The sequence below is a fragment of the Colletotrichum tamarilloi genome (genome assembly GCF_030869305.1).
Source record: "Colletotrichum tamarilloi strain Tom-12 chromosome Unknown Scaffold_76.1, whole genome shotgun sequence".
In the NCBI taxonomy this organism is placed as follows: domain Eukaryota; kingdom Fungi; phylum Ascomycota; class Sordariomycetes; order Glomerellales; family Glomerellaceae; genus Colletotrichum; species Colletotrichum tamarilloi.
Window position 1 is genome coordinate 30,236 of NW_026849459.1, and position 16,494 is coordinate 46,729.

General features: G+C 52.4%; 6 protein-coding genes across 6 annotated transcripts; 3 read left to right on the top strand and 3 right to left on the bottom strand.

Annotated features, from left to right (window-relative positions):
• Positions 1 to 838: 838 nt before the first annotated feature.
• Positions 839 to 1,855, top strand: CTAM01_12399 (uncharacterized protein; the record flags this gene model as incomplete). The annotated part of the gene is made up of 3 exons (XM_060528405.1): positions 839 to 856; positions 911 to 1,664; positions 1,731 to 1,855. The coding sequence occupies 3 exons, from the start codon at positions 839 to 841 to the stop codon at positions 1,853 to 1,855; spliced, it is 897 nt and encodes a 298-aa protein (XP_060376911.1).
• A 547-nt stretch (positions 1,856 to 2,402) lies between these two features.
• CTAM01_12400 (adaptor complexes medium subunit family protein) lies at positions 2,403 to 3,944 on the bottom strand (the record flags this gene model as incomplete). The annotated part of the gene is made up of 4 exons (XM_060528406.1): positions 2,403 to 2,483; positions 2,540 to 3,637; positions 3,712 to 3,840; positions 3,906 to 3,944. The coding sequence occupies 4 exons, from the start codon at positions 3,942 to 3,944 to the stop codon at positions 2,403 to 2,405; spliced, it is 1,347 nt and encodes a 448-aa protein (XP_060376912.1).
• A 460-nt stretch (positions 3,945 to 4,404) lies between these two features.
• Positions 4,405 to 4,662, bottom strand: CTAM01_12401 (uncharacterized protein; the record flags this gene model as incomplete). The annotated part of the gene is made up of 1 exon (XM_060528407.1): positions 4,405 to 4,662. The coding sequence occupies one exon, from the start codon at positions 4,660 to 4,662 to the stop codon at positions 4,405 to 4,407; it is 258 nt and encodes an 85-aa protein (XP_060376913.1).
• A 4,069-nt stretch (positions 4,663 to 8,731) lies between these two features.
• On the top strand, positions 8,732 to 8,974 carry CTAM01_12402 (uncharacterized protein; the record flags this gene model as incomplete). The annotated part of the gene is made up of 1 exon (XM_060528408.1): positions 8,732 to 8,974. A coding segment is annotated over one exon (243 nt), but the record flags the coding sequence as incomplete, so codon positions are not given.
• Positions 8,975 to 9,817: 843 nt separating this feature from the next.
• On the top strand, positions 9,818 to 11,927 carry CTAM01_12403 (uncharacterized protein; the record flags this gene model as incomplete). Its single annotated transcript, XM_060528409.1, has 2 exons — positions 9,818 to 10,607; positions 10,663 to 11,927. The coding sequence occupies 2 exons, from the start codon at positions 9,818 to 9,820 to the stop codon at positions 11,925 to 11,927; spliced, it is 2,055 nt and encodes a 684-aa protein (XP_060376915.1).
• Positions 11,928 to 13,754: 1,827 nt separating this feature from the next.
• CTAM01_12404 (mutanase) lies at positions 13,755 to 15,257 on the bottom strand (the record flags this gene model as incomplete). Its single annotated transcript, XM_060528410.1, has 5 exons — positions 13,755 to 14,235; positions 14,294 to 14,318; positions 14,375 to 14,506; positions 14,559 to 15,099; positions 15,162 to 15,257. 5 exons carry the CDS (start codon positions 15,255 to 15,257, stop codon positions 13,755 to 13,757), a joined length of 1,275 nt encoding a protein of 424 aa, XP_060376916.1.
• Between the last annotated feature and the right edge of the window lie 1,237 nt (positions 15,258 to 16,494).

Consider the following 16,494-nt stretch of genomic DNA (forward strand, 5'->3'; position numbering starts at 1 on the left):
AACCTTACACGCTTGATCTAGTGTCGATGCCTGCACTCCTGCAATCACGTTCGACGATGTTAACGCCCACACTTGGAGTTGCAGGAGGACTTGGGCATCTTGGACCTGGATTTCAACCCAACAGCAAGCAGGCCATTGTATTACTCCAGAACAGACGTGCCCCAATGAGCAACTGGCGGCACAAGAGTCAGCCAAGTTCTATTCGTTGGGTTGTGACGGTTCAAAGGCAACCACAGCCGAGGAAACAGCGAAACCCGCATTCTCGAGAATCCCATGCCTTCTCATCTTGAAATCGCATACCTGTGTCTCTGCAGTGCGCCATGCAGTCATTCTTCACCGGCGCAACGTGGCCGAGTGCAGACCAAACGACATGTGACCACGGGACCTACGCCTCCGTCGCGATCAGGAAATTTGAGGTCGATCAGAACACTGCGTTTCTGTCTCACGCGTGTCCATTGTCGTCAACAAGGCGTCAGAAACTCTGGATTGGGCACTTGTGATCGTCAAAACCAGGTTGTCCCAATCGAAGCCTGGACTTGTAGCATGCTCGGCGCTGCAAGTAAGGATATGGGTTGCATCCTTGACGCATCGCAAGTTGAAGAATATCAGACCACCTTTTCGGGCATGATCGACGACGTCGTCAGGCCCCAAGGTGCAATAGTCGCTTAATACCCGGGAATCCATCATCTCTGTCATTTCTGACGAGATCACTGAAATCTCACTTGACAGTAGCGACTGTCATCCAGCTAGAATAGCAGCAAACATCGTGGACTTGGTATCCAGCCTCTAGCGCTAGCACTCCGAGCCACTGCCTGCTGAAACTTTGTGGAAACAAGAAATGCATTCTCAGTCGAGTGTAAGTGCCCACCTCCTGCCTACCTCGGACTAATACGATGACTGACAGAGATAGCGGAGTGGAAGCCGTAAGCACGGGAGGCGAAGTGACAAGAAGGACAAAGATCACAAGCCAAGACAATCCAGTGGGAGACAGGAGGCCGTCCCTGACATCTACTTCAGTTTTCTCTTTGTAGTGAACGAACTCAATATTCTTGATGGATACAACTTTGGCGATTCCTGCGGCAACACTCGCCCACCTGACTCCGCCGATGGCTATGGTGAGGAGAGAGCGGGCATTGTTTGGCGGTATACGGACGGGGTCATCGCTCCCGCTGGGAATGAATTCTTCTGGAACCGTGAGGCAATGGGACGTCCTGGGGCAATTTGTTCTCAGCTACTTGGAGCGGAAGAGCCGACTGCCCTGCAGGAATACAAGACTTATAGCGTCTTCAACTGTTGGCGGTTCCTTCCTTGCTTGGTTACCAACGTTGATATATCAGCTGTGGACGAGCCCTATCCAGGTGGGTTTCACAGCATCGCTTTTGAAAAGCCAGACCAAACAGCCCCAGGTGTTACTCGGATCGTCTCTCCCGGCGGCCCCCAAAGACATGTATCCGGAACCCAGCCGTCTTGGATACCCCATCTCCTGCCACACACATTCGCCACGCCGGATTCTTCAGCTCCCCGATCCATAGGTTTGGGCGGTGATTTGCCTATCATCCTCGCCCTCTTGGCTCTGATGAAAAGGCCGGGAGACACAGAGCGAGTTTTCTGGGATGGGCTCTGGAATAGGAACGGATTTCATGAGCGGCGATCTTCTCGTGCGGGTCAGTAAATTGCTTCTTCTCGGAAAGCCGTATTACACACGTCAAAGTATATGCTGACTATGATAGACCCTGATCCCACTGGTTCTCCGAGAGGTGTAATGGTGCAGATCTGTTGTGATTCCTACAATGACAACTCGACTACGGAGATGATTGAAGGGTTCGAGGCCGGATGCTGCGTCATCTTCGGCTGAGCTCCCGTCCCCTTTCTCATTCATGCCGTTTCACAACGTCTCATCGTGTCTTCTGTTTTTGGCCCGGCGTTGTCTCGACAGCACATATACCCAATTCAACCAGCAGTAACGAATTCCCAACTATCAAGTATAGTGCTCTCAGTGTTAAGGAAATCTTGTGATGCTCAGGTTCAATGAATGGCATCGGAGATGAGGGATGATGCTCTTTCAGGGGTAGACACATGCGGGACATGTTTCCTAAGGCGCACACATCTTTAAAATATTGAACTTTGCATCATCATTGAAAGCTTTCTCCTTCTTGTCCTAGTGAACGCGGGTTATCTACTTGACCCAGTAGGTACTCATCCAACGGCTCTTGAGAGCCACGAAGCGTTGACGCATCTACCCTGCCCCCAACGGATGTGTCTATGGCCCATGCCCACCAGCCAACATGTGTTTTGTGTAACCTCAATTCACTTTTTCGCTCAATAAAATAGTAATGCATCGATGGAAAATGTACTCCCTTCGAGCTCGTACTGCGTTACAACTAAGCCGATACCCGCTCGCCTCATACTGCGTCAGGCAACCTCACAGCTATGTCTCCTGACTGGGTGATGTATCTGACCCAAGGCAACGAGGGATATTGCAGCTGTGACAAGTTAGCAAATGACAACCACTGGAACTCCTCGAAGGAGAAAGACTTACCTTTGGCTCTGTAATCTTGAGGTACCGCACTTGGATACCACTCGTCGTGAAATAGGGGATCTCAAACTTGACCTGGATCGGCCTCTTGGCTCCCTTGCCAGGCGCACCAACACCACCCATACTACCGCCGAAACCACCAGTCATACCACCACCGTGCTCGTCATCGCCTCGTACCGAAGGCAGTCCCAACTCTGCTCTCATCAAGAACTCCTTGTTGCCTCCAAACTGCTTGATCTTCCACACGATGGCGCTCTGTTCAGGGGCGTAGTGGACGGCGCCAATGTTGGTGCGGAAGCGAGGAGTGTCGGCATCATCGGGGACTGGAACGATAATCTCAACGTTGTTGGCCGTACTCCTCCTCTTGAATTGCGATCTGGCCTTGAGCATGTACTCGACTCGCGACCCGCTATGGCTCTCGACAACACATTCGACCCAAATCAGGGGTTTGACCTGGGTGTTGAGGCGGTAGCTCATGAGCTCGAACTCTCCGTCCGGGGGGATGAAGGAAATGGTCCTATCGTTCTCGAAGCGTGACAGCCGCACACACTGGTGGAATTTGACGTCCTCCATCTCAATAGCCTTGCCGCGTGTCGTTCGGCCTGTTGTCTCGAACATGACCTTGTCGTTCAGGCCCAGGCGGAGCTCAGGCATACCGCTGAGATAGCACTTCATCTTGATGGCGCCCAGGATCTCACTGCGCAGGACGTTGCCGTTGGCGCTAACGAGAAGGTTGAGACTCTCGACGACGTCGAGGAAGACCTCGTTCTTGCGGTAGCGAATACCCTCGGAACGCCATGAGACAGCGTTTGTGACGGCGATGGGCGGGCGGGCCTGGATCTCGAGCTTGTGGGATTCTTGGGTGATGTACTCCTGGAGGATCTTGGACTCGGTAGTCTGGGGGTAGCCAAAGTCCATCATCTCGTCGAGAAGCTCGTAGATGATGACAAAGTTGTCGCGGATGGACTCTTCCTCAAGGGCCTTGAAGTACTCGGTGAAGACTTCGACAATCTTGTGAAGGAATAGGAGGATCTCGGCAGCGTTGGTGTTTCGTTTCGTCAGGGCAAGGAGGTATAGGTTGTTGTGTCGGATGTAAAGGTACTGGAATTCGCGTCTCGTCAGTCAAGATGCCACTTGCGATGCTGGAGCGCAGATAGCCGCAATTCGGCACGTACGTTGATACCCTCGTGCGAGAAGCATGGTGGGACAGCTGATGATTCTTCTTCTGCTTCGCTGAGAAGGACGGGGAACTTCTCGACAGCTGACATGGGAATGTCACCGCGGTAGTTTCGGGCAAGAAGGGTCTATTGCAAGCTAGTATCAGCATTTTTGAACGTCTCAGATATCAGATCAGTTTCGTAGTGCGCACCTTGCCCTTCAAGTCGAGGAAGAACACGGCGGAAGCCATGATGAAGTGGTTGCCAAGGCGGGGGATCGAGGGGCAGGCGCAGAGGCGGTGGGAGTCAATTGGCACGCTGGCCAGAGGAATTATGGCAGTGAGGAGGATGTTTTCATGCAGTTGGTACAGCAGGGCAGCTCGTGATGGTATCAAATGATCAAAAGTTGGAGGTGGACGCTGTCATTATTCGCGGGTCGTGCAGTTGATGAACCGCGCGTTGACAGATAGCTGGCGATATTGAAACCACGATGTCTCCTTGGAGTCGGAAGGGCACGGACCAGCACAATGACAGCCTTACCTCTTGGGAAAGCAAGCTGTTGTGCAGCCACATATGGCTGGGGGTCAGACTGTGGCTGTTGCCGCTTGTCTTATGTAAGTAACATCCCAAGGGCAAAGTAGGTTTACGTAAGGCAAGTCTTCAGAGGTAAGTCACATGACCTGCAGCTCTCAGAGTGGGTCTGCGGTTTGCTTACATCGGGCCAAAATTTTCACGATGTTTCTTCCTTTCCTTCTTTTCCTCACTACCGCGTCCTTTTAGACAGTGCAGCGCATTATTACAACCACATTTGGACTGGCATTCTGCTGGGCTCATTCGTGTCGTCGTTGATGTGAATTGCGATTTCGTGACGCGCAGAGGAAACCTTCCGGTTCCATAAGAGCTGCCCATGCATTTCTCTTCGCTTTCGAGTGAAGAGTACAGTTGCCAGGGCGGCGTCAGAGGTGCCATACATACTATCAAAATGATGTCTTATTTCTGTTGTGATTTACGAGACGAAACGGATGCTACATTTACCGACTGCTGGACTGCAGTTACTTCGGGTAAATCTTAGCAGGAGATCTTGATCAAGACAAGATCTCGGTAGACACACTTGACGAGTAAGCTTCCATACATGGAACACATCTTGTGTTCCTGACAGAAGCAATCGCCGAGGCTCCTGCTTCGAAGCTCAACAAGTCTTGACAGGTGCTCGTACGCTTGTTTGAAGCTAAGGGTCCTCTTTAAGCTGGGAAGCCTCATGCCATGTCCTCCTGACAGCCTCTACGACAAGGAAAAGGTTGCAATGCACGACCGGCTCGCCGGTTGTCAGATCTAGAGAGACCCCAGTCAAAAACACAAACGCCTCCCGAACCAAGATGGTTAATGTCTCTCGGCTTTCGGGGGTTTATAAGAAGTCTACTACGTACTGCCGGGGAAGTGCCAAAAGGTACGAGAAAGGCTTGAATAGTCTTCGACGGTGTCAGCTGGCTCTTGCGTGCTCTGAGCTCGTGCAGCGTGCGCCGAGGGCCGTGGAAACGCCGCTGATCCACCAGCTCGGGTCTGAGATGCCATCACATGGCCACCATTTGTAGGAGATAACTAGTCAGGACGGGCGGGTAGCAGATAGAACTGAGTCGTGCGATGCAAGGCGAGTAGGCAAGTAAGCCGGCGGGCAGCAGCTGGGAACTTGAAAGAAGAGCTTGGAAGTTGGAATCAGGTTCAAACAAGATGTGGGTTTTCCATTGTGGGAATCAGCGCAGCTCGGCACCTCGATGTCGATGGTGATTACTGATAAGGCCTGGTGGGTTAAGGTGAGAGAGGTTGCGTTGGTGCTTCAAGTGCATGATTGGACGTCGGTTTCGCAAGATTCGTGTAAATTGGATCTTGCAATCCAATCAGCCAATACAGGTTACCGGCTGTTACTCTTGCAAAGCAAATCGGAAAGACTACAACGGCTACACACCTGACGTGTGGTGGTGTACCTTGATTTGCATGTGGTGTTTGTGTACTACGTACAGACGGCAACGGCGGAATCTCGGATGACGAAGTGGTAGAAGAAAAAAAACGAAGAAGGGCATGGTAGATCCATGAAAAAGGCGTCACAGAGAAGAACGTCAGCGGGAACAACTGGACCCTTGGGCGGATCTCGAGAAAATTACCATGGTCATCCGGCAACCTATTCTGCAAAGTCCCACCAATTCCCCTCCAAGAATCAAGAGTCAGCAGAGTGGCAGCAAATCGCACGTGAATATGGGCCTTGAACGGCAGCTGTGGGATGATTGCCTGAGCTACCTTACGGGTACGGTATCGCGAATTTGTGAGGCCCGGGTTGAGAAAGCTTTCTGGGGCAGGCAAAACTGGCAGACACACAGTGAAAGGCAAGAACCAAACCAAACTTGCGAGGCTCAAGGTAGGTAGGGCGGAAGCTGCAAGTTGCGGATGCCTTTTTGGAGAGACAGGTGACCAGAAACGCGTCTCAAGTGCGGGCTGGGAATCCCTAACTTGCGGAAGGCTCCTGAGCCGTGGGTTCTTCCCCTCTGTGTGTGCCCCGTATGTCTCTTTCCAGTTTTTTTTTTTCTCCTTCGTTTTCACATGGAAAGGGTGAGTCCGTGCCCCAGGGTGACGTAGCAGTAAGAAAGCGACAGTCCAATCAAACAGCGAGGAAGCCTCGTTTGTGCCTGGGGCCGAATGCCGGCTGGGCGACCCGGCCACCGCCCGTTGTCAGTTGATGCCTTGTGACATAGACATCCGGGAGTCCAACCTGGTAGCATCAAGGTGAGAAATACGGCGGAAAGCTTAACACAACCCACTTCTGCACATGCTAAGTTACTTGTTCATCCCGTCCAACCCGGCCAGATGCATGTGATGACGGCCCCAACAACTCTGACACGTGCTTCCCCAACTTTGGCCCTGATCTCCTGTTCCCCCCCTCGAGTCTTTCCCAGGCTTGCCCCCTGTTGTGTGTCCCAGATCACAGGCTAAAGGTAGGGTCTCTTACTGGCGAAGGCACCCGGTGCACCACAGTACGAATCCCTATAAGTCACAACCAGGAAGAGGCCATCAGCTGTTGGCTGGAAGAATAGCTTGCAGGATTCGTTGTTGGACGATCAGCGAAACGGTCATCCTCACTTTTCTTACAAGCGGTCTGGGCGCAAACTGACAACTAAAAGCCCAAGGTCTCAGTCTAGTAGTCTTCACATTCCAGTCATTGCAGTCAAAACCTGATGGTGGCTCAAGAACAAAAAAAAAAAAAGAACAAAAAAAGAAAGAAAGACAATATCCCATGCGACAACGAGGTCAGTTGGTCTTGGTCGGCAAACCCAAAATGCGGTCTGCACTATGCAGACGTCAGGCCAGCCAGCGGCGCATCGTCAGACAAGAGCGAACCCGACAGCACACCCTTACAACCTATGTAGACACCAATTGGTGTATGGCTATATTCACACTGTACCCCTACCCCAACGGTAGCTGTGGCAATGGCACTCTCTGAATCCCGTTTCTGTCACGGCATTCCTGCAGACTCAGAGTCTGGCCTTGAATCTGCTAAGGTTCGCGTCTGTTTCTGTAACCGACTCCCACCCATCACCGTCGGCTATTTTTTTGCTGCTGGCCCGGGCAAAGCATATGGTCAACGGATACTGGATAGTGATACGGATATCCAGCACGAATACCACCTCACTTCTTCTACATGGGTACGGTGTACAAAACCATACGATGAGCTAGCTACCTTGCGCGAGACTGCGCGTATCTACTCCGTACCTAGGATACACTATTGAGTCGCGGCTTGTCTGCTTAGTTCCCAACTGCCTTCCATTGGTCTCCGAGTACTGACAGATGTCAGCAGCAAGGTAGCGTTGGCCCGTATCTCTGTCTCGAGTTTAGCGGCTGCCAGTGCGAAACAGTGCCTCGGACCCTGCAGACTCCAGCGAGATGGACCGCAGACGGTGCCGCCTGACCTGTCCCGAACGGGAACGTGGACTCGCGTGTGGGCGGTGATTGGGTCTTGCGTCTGCCGTCGACCCCCCTGCTCGTCGAGCGGCGTAGTTCGCGTTGTCCGGAGTACAGCACTGTATTTACCGTCACTGAGGAGTCGAAAGGCTCGAGACACAGGACAACGAGATAGGAACCTCAGGGCCATGCTTGGGCCTTGGGATGTGGGCTGGCTTGATGCTGGTTCTCACACATGATCTGCTTATCCATAGACGAATAGTGTGAGTGCGATATACCCGCCCAAGTCAAGTCAGCCACAATCACGGTGCCGAGAAGTCTCTTCCGGTCAGGCCCCCCACGGAACGACTCACTCAAGCGAGAGGCACAATACCTTGGTCAATTCGCTGGCTGGGCAGCGAGATGGACGGGCAGAAAACAGTACCAACAACAGCGCATAGCATGACCTATTGCCTGGACCTTCACATGGGGAACTCGGAAGTCGGAGCAACCAGCACTGCTCCGCACTGCGAGAGACCAAAGCCGAGTGACAGAGCTTGAGGAAATTAGCCGCCTGTTTCCCCCCCGTATGCGTACGGCTGACGGACACTTTCCCGTGTCCGTCTCATGTCTTTTTTCCCCACGGGAAAGCTTCTAGTTTGGCACTGGAGAAAGTTAGTTGGCGCAAGATCTGAAGGGGCAAGTGATTAGCTTTCAATACAAGAGCGACTTTCCACAGCAAGCTCTGATTGAATATAACAGATTAATTGTTTCCGTTACTTAGGTACTGAAGTGCCCAAAGGCTCCGTACCTTACCCAAGACCGACTCCGTTGTGGTCCCCCCCGGCCCCCATTTGTACCTTATGCATTCACCATCTGGAACCATGAGACTGGCCAAGGTACAGAGCCGGGTACTGCAAGCCAAGTACATGTGGTTTCCAGATGGGGGCAATTTGTAGTGTGAAGCAAAGAAAGAGGTGACTTGAGAAACCAAGGTACCTTCGAGTATCCCAGCCCACCACATGCGCCAGTGACCCCTTCTCGTTCCCGCCGCAATGGGTGTGGCCCGCGTGCCTGCCAGCTGCGGTGTTGTCGCCGCCTGCCTCCTGCCTCTCTTTCGCTTTTGGGGAGGCACGAGGTACGTGACTACCTCGTTCCTCGCATTGTGAGCGTCGCCCCTTCCTGTCCCGAGTCTTTCGACCTCCCCCGTCCCCCATCGTCGCCCGTCCCGTCCGTCCATCCTCACCCTGGGTGCGCTCTGGTGCGGCATCATCCTCCCACCACCGCCACCACTACCACCACCACAACCACATCCACCTCTTTTCTCCCACCCCCCGTCAATCAAATCAAGTAATTCATCAATCCGTCAATCCATCAATCACCCGTCACCCAAATCGACAGAACACCACCACCCCCCGGCATACCTCCCTCCACCTTTCGGTATCTCTTACCCTCGACATCTACTACGGTTCCTGGTCTCCCGCTTGCCGCACACACTCCCATTCAACTCTTACACCCACATACCTACACACGCATTTACCAAACACACGCAATCCTTTCCCCTCGATCGAGGGAACATACTATTTACCGTATAGTCATAATAGAGGTGCCCTCCAACGGGTACACGCACACCAACCCTCCCCCCAGCGCTACGCTCCGCGCTACTTTACAAGATACACGGACCGGACTCATCCCACCACCACACGCTACGCCTACGATTACCACCACCATCCCTCCCTACCTCGCTTCTCCAGATCCGCCCTCCACTCGGTCGTCCCCCGAAACCACATCTCCTGCCGCCTCGCTCCCTTGTTCGTTCGTTGGCTTCGAAATCCGCTCCATCGTCCTGCCTGTCCTTCGCCACCTTTGGCCCAAACCGTACTACATGAACCTCTCTTGCGCCGCCCGAAGCCACTTTCACCCCTTCGTCTGCTCTCCCTCACGTTCGTTCTGACCCGCGCGTCTGCACACTGCTGCACTGAGGCAGACTACAACATTCCCTAACGTCGACTGGGAAATCTGCAAAAAATTCGGAACCACAACGGCCTCGGGACACGAGAGTCATATCTCCACTCATGCCAGTCCATAGTTGACCGCTGAGACAGCCGCGCCGGTCTCGCTCCTCCCTCTCTTGCTGCTTCTCTGCCGACCCCCTCCCCGCGAAGTCTCGAGCCGCCGTCCGAATATACTTTGCGAAATGGATTTGAGCCAGAGCATGAGCCAGAGCCAAAATCACATGCTGCACGGGCCTGCGCCTGAAGACCGCCAGCTGCCGCCATCCTCCTCATACCTCACCCACACGCACCACTTCCGCCCACCTGCTTCTGCTTCTGCTTCTGCTTCTGCGTCTACCTCTACGTCGGCTTCTGCTTCCATCTCCACCACCTCTCAACCCAACAAGCACGTCCTCTCTCACGCTCGCTTTGATCCGACACATCACCCGTCCCAGCTGCCTTCATATGCTCCCCCGAGCTATGCGCATGCCCAATCCCACGATTCCAACCTGCTGAGGTTTCCCGACGCCCCGACTACCGAGCTTGCACCCATCCTTCCTGCCGCCAAACACAATGATAACGTCGGTCACAACCTGCCATCTCTCTCGTCCGTGACAGGTCCCCCGCCCCCGCGGTTCACTTCCATCGTCGCCCAATCTCAACCTGTCGAAGCGCAGCAGCAGCAGCAGCAGCAGCAGCAGCATCACCAGCCGCAATCACAACCCCAACCAACTACATCCTCCCTGAAGCGGTCCTCGACGACAACAGTACCCCTCACCCACTGGCCGAGCCTCAACCCCCTCACAACGTATTATACACCTAGTCATGCCCAGTCCGCCGACTCGCCTGCGCGAATGGATCTCGACGTAGTCAGCAATAGCGCCATGAGCGCAGCATCCCCAGACCGGTTTTACGAAGGACGCGCTGCCAGCGTCAGTCTGGACGACCCCGACGTGCGCATGGCAGCTGAAGCGCTTGGGGATCTGCGAGCCGGTTCGTCGTTTGCGAATCTCCTCTTGTGCCGAATGACGAAAGCTAACATGTCTAGACTTCATCAACTCCCCTCCCGCCCGTCACACACCTCTACCGAGAGCCTCGCCGGCCGTGTCAATCACCTCGAATCCACAACTCAAGTCTGAAGAACCCTTATTCTCACTTCTGACAACATCCCACCCGTTACTCGCGACCACTATCGAAGGTGCCACATCGGCTTACAATAACTCCAAAAACTTTTCCCCGAGATTCAAATCTAGCGCCGAATATGTAGAGGGTTACTTGACGCCCATTGCCAACACTGTCGGCACGGTTGGACGGAAGACAGGTGTTGAAGGTGGCGTACGCTGGTTTCTCGGCGCCGGTCGACGGCATCAGTCCAATGACATTGAAGCTGCCGACGGAGGGTCTCATAAGAGGCGCAAGGTTGACACGGGAGAAGACTTGGCTAGGCTCATGATTGATGCACAGAGCAACATGATGCCTGACGTCGACTCTCCCCGTGATCCATATGTGTTCAAGCACGACCGTCGACTTTCGCGAGCTAGCACAATCGATACCCTGCCGGCGTATGACGACTACCGGTCCCCGGCCTACAGTGAGAACGAAAAGGCCGAGCGACCCACATCATCAAATGCTGCTTGGCAGTCTCGCTTAATCATGTCTACCTCGGGTCTCAGTGTTGCTATGAGCGACGAGAGTCTCAGGAGCTTGAAGTATTGTCTACGATGGCTGCGGTGGGCGAACGAGCATATTGGTGGGGTTATCAACAATCTCAAGACGACTCTTGAACAATTCGAGAAGCCGGGTCAGCCCCAACAGGAAGAGCAGACTGCAGTCACTAACGATGGCGACCATGTCATGGCTGACAGCCATCCCGAGCCAATGTCTGAGCAGGAGCGCACAATCCTGGCGGCCAAGATTGCTTCACTCAAAGGTGACGTTCTGAAGACACTACAGAATGTAATCGTCACCGTTTCCAAATACGCTGGCGGGGCACTCCCCGAAAACGCTCGTCTGTTGGTTCGCCGTCACCTGACTACGCTGCCACAGCGATTCCGTTATGCTAGCATGGTTGAACACCAACAGGGAGAGAAGGTTAGTGACCAGGAGGCGATGCGCGAAGGCGCTCATCGTGTACTTGTTCTAGCTAAAGAGGGTCTCGACATGATGTCGCAAGTCAGCGGAGTCCTTGATGGCACCATTGTCAGTGCCGAGGAATGGTGTGAAAGACTTGGGAGGAAGAAGCGGGATCAACGCGAGGCTGTCCTACCGCAATCTCAACCTCAAGAGGGTGATGTCAAGGTTGCCCTTGTTTGAGTGAGCAACGATTTCCTACGACATTGGTCCAAGAACCACAAATGACAAGGCGGTCGGGTTACTCTTTCCTTTTATAATCTCTTCCCAAAACCACCAAGTGGATGATTTGAACGGCGCAGAAATGGACATGGAAAAAGAAAAAACAAGAGCAAAACGTGGACGAAAATGCGCTGCCGCAGCAGACGCAAGACTCACAACAATGATACCAAACAGAGGACACCCTCACCATTACCTACTACTACTTCTCTTCCAGTATACCATATCACATCCTACTACTATCAATTTTTCCTCAAAACTACAAACACATCCAACACGGACATTTTTTTTTCCTTCTCATATTTTGTTGATTATGCTATGATTCTTGTTCATTTGGCAGTTCATCTTTGTTGCCCGGTTCTCAATGTGTCATTTTCTGGATCACGGTATTAATAGGACGGTCTACAGAGTCCTGGGGCGTCTTCGTATTTGCACTTAGCTTCAAGCTTGGATTCGCTATGTACAGAGCTTGCGCAATATTTGCACAAAGCAAAGCCAATCTATGTGTCAAGAATATGAACACTTGTCAACACCTTTTACTGAGTTCTCGACGATATCCGTGATTCGACCAAGTAAGGTTCCCCCAAAGGCTTCGCTAGATATGTTCATGGCTACGATAGCCTTCCTATGATTTCGACGAAACATGGTTCCGAAGCCTGCCGGGACGCTGCGTGCCGTCAAACGTGTTCCCTCCTCGCAGGCCAAACATCATCTGGTGAACCCAGCGCGCGGCAGAGTCCAGGGGTATTTGCGACCTTAAACTCAGCAATGCAGTATCCCATGAAGGGATTAGCATCCGAGGATTGCGAATACGGCGACGGGAAGCAATTTGAGACCGGTGTCCTGAGGGTTTCTGCGAGGCTGAGATTAGTAGTCGAGCCAAGATTGGTGCACGGGATCCGGGGAACAGCATTGATGTCCCGGACGGACCAGGCGATTGAAGGGCTATTCCGCGGCACCATGCCTTCTCAGTCTCTTTTCTGAGCTTCTGATAGGGCAAGGCACGCGGAGGTTTCCTAAACCTCCGTCCAAAAGACCTTTTGAGCATTGCGATCTCTTTATCCGTTGTCCTGTCTGCCACCAGACACGGAAGGCTCCTAAATCGTCTGATTATCCTATCTGAATCTCGGAACAAAGAAAGCTTCTTCAGAATCCGGGGCTCTATTCTCGTCTGTTGACGGGCTGATATCGGATTCGGTGGATCAAACAGCTTTCGTCTACCCCAGGCGAAGTATTCCAGAGTCCAGACTATCAGATTCTTATGCATATGGCCAAGGGATATCGTCTTGATGAGATGAGAAGAATAGAAACGAGCACAAGAGCCTTAATTAAAGTGGGCAGACATCAACGCTAGCCTCGTGGCATCAGAGAAGATTGACAGCATGGTCGGCGAACGTATGACCACTGGAGGAGGCACGGCGACGGTGGTACTGTACAGTAAACGGAACGTGGGAATACTTGATATGGACTTAATCCTCTAGAGTTCGACAGAGACACGTGAAATGGAGGTGAATGTTCTTTGAGATAAGCTTCCGTCGACCTAGCTGCATAGATCACACGTAATGACTCAGCCAACAGGCCGTTCCAACAACAACTCAGTGCTTACAGAAAGCAGAGCCCTTACCCACGATTCTTTGACACATGTACTCTTTCAATGATTACCTGAAATACGGCTGCAAGATTAGACAAAGAGTTGCAATTACAGTTCGTCCCTAATAACCCGAAAAGACACAACATTGCTTCAACTGAATCACGTTACTCTCCAGACAGATCGAGAACGCCACAGTCAGCTTAGGCTTTGAGAGAGCCCACAAAGGCGTTGAAGTTATACTTCTGACAAGCACCGCTGATCTCCTTGCTGCTTGTGCCCCCGAGGATCGGAACCCCGTTCCGGGCTACTGAGAACTTCTGGGCACCGATGCCCATGGTGAAGTTAGTGGTCTGAATCCCCGCGCCAACGGGCACCGTGACCGGCGCCTGGCCGCCGCTGATGACGGTGAGCGTGGCGGGCTCCGTAAGCATCGTGGCCACGAAGACCACGTCGGCGAGGTACTGGATCCCGTTGGGGGCGCCGAGGGTGTCGTTTGTGCATACCGTGTTCTTGGGCGTTGGGCGGTACCAGTAGACCAGCTCGTCATTGACAACGGTGGGCTTGTCGGCTCCGGATTTGTAGGCTGCTATGTAGGGCTTCATAAGGGTGCGCCAGGCGTCGTGGGGGAAGCCGGTTGCCCAGGCGGAGGAGCCGTCGTCGGAGTGATTTGGTTGTGAGCCGCTTGAAGATATCAGCTCCTAATTCTGTGCGTCATTTGATTTATCATGGGTTCACTTACGAGATGTAGTGACTTTCACCAAAGTCTATCAAAATCTTCAGTCATGTTTCGACGACAAGGCATGCATGTAATGAGACTCACCATTCCAACTAATGATTTCAATGAGTGCAGGCTTCATAGCAAGCATTTGCTCCCAGCGGATGGTGGGCTGCTCTTCCGTGATGAAGACCCAATTCTTGGTGTTGAAGTGAGTTGAGAACCAGGGCGAAACGGCTTTGCAGTGTGTCAGCATACTGTTTGTACTTGGTAGAGAGAGCCTCCTTACGAGCCATGTACGGACGACTCCCCAAATTTGCTAGATACCGGTCGTCCCAAATAGTCGTCATCGGACCGGGAATGATACTATTACCCCCATCCGTCGGCCACGCATACCACGAAAACGCGCCATCGAGCCCCGTATTCGCAACAGAAAGCCATGCTGGATCTTGGATCATAGGGAGAGCAGTCACTTTCTGTCCGGGTGGCATGCCATTCTTCACCGCGGTCCAGTTCATGTTGTCGCCGACAAAGGTGCTCACGATGGATCCACCGTCGTACCGCGCCTGGCCCGGGTGCGCGCTGTAGTTACCAACGATGGAGGTGATTTCTGCGGTGTCGGCCGTGGACCAGTACGCAAAGTCAAAGGAGATGAAGACGGTGAAGTTGAGGTCTTGGGCTGCCTGGTAGGCGTTTGCGAGTTGTTTGGGGGTGTAGCTGTCGATGCGGGCTGGGGCGCAGTTTAGGGCGAACCCGTCGATGCCAATTTCTTTGGCTTGGGTCATGTCGACGTGCCAGTCTGATATGGTGTAGTTTTCGACGATACCGAGCTTTGAATCGAGGGAAAGAGATTTATTAGCGGGCCCGTCAACTTAGTAGGTGGTGTTCTCACCATGAAGTGCGCATAGACGGGCTTCGCCGTTTGACCCAATACCGGCAAAAGCATCCCCGCCAGCAGAGAGAGGCATATCTGAGATACCGGCGCCATTTCGAAAGCCTGTCGAACGATTCTGGATTATTCAATGAATTCCAAGGGGTTTTCCGATTTGAACTTCCTTTAATCTAATCTCCTCCAGGACTGCACGTCTAGATCAACGATATATAACCAACGTTTGTCGTTCTACTGTCTGATCGAGTAATAAGACTCGAAATGTGACTCTACAGACTCACAACAAAAGCCTCAACAACTTCATCAACCGTCGTTGAAGTTGAGACAACGTGACATGACGAATAAAGTGTGATGGTACAGCCTCTGAGTCCTACCACCTGCAGATGGGACGGAAGTCCGGGGCGGTCACGGCGCGGACTGCATCAACCACAAGGACAAAATTGTAACCAGATTTTGAAGGGCCGAAAGTTTAACATCATCAGACACTGCGAGAATCATCAGCGGCATTTCCATCATTGGGGGAATAATTGAATGAAATGAAGATCTTGTTGGTGGGATGCCTCCAATAGAGATGCGCGCCTGACGCCTGACATCCTTACTCTCATGAAAGCTTCACCGTAACCGCATGTTGGACAGTAACCCATGGAACGACCTTCTCAAAGCAAAAAAAGGGCCGAAGTCTGTCAATTGCTCTGCTTGATGGGAGCCGTGAAACATCACGAGGTCAAAGGGGGTCAAAATCAACCTCACGATTGGGTAGAAAGATGATGTGCCAGTAATTGCGCATTCAAGCTTCCCAAAGGAAAAGGTCCTCGTCCTCGACATCCATCATGCTCTTAACAGATGCCATGAACTTTTTTTTCAGGATAGGGAATATTGGAAAAGACCGTGGAGCTTGTGGCGGGTTCTCTGCGATATTTTGAGCGGCCTGATCGTTGTCACAAGATTGCAGCAAAAGAGGGTTACATCTTAAGGGCACCATTTCTACCAAAGGTCCAAACCACAAAATGATTTGTCGAGGAGTGGGCATTCCTGACCGACTCACTGTTTGCATGTTATGTGCTTACGTTTTACTGCAAGTCAGTGGTATTTTCTAAGATGACCGGGCATAGTCTTGCAGATGATGACGGGATTTCGTCACAATTTTATGCTATACGCGGTCCTAGATCTTGGCCAACTCTAATACTGTATAAGCATGAAAATTCTGCATCTCTTTCATATGATACTCTTTGTTTTCTCTTCTGTGATTCCAACCCGACGGCGCGCAGAGTTGAAGTCGGTTTAAGGAACCCCCCAATTTTTTCCGTTACAATCATCCCATCTTGGGAGTATTTGG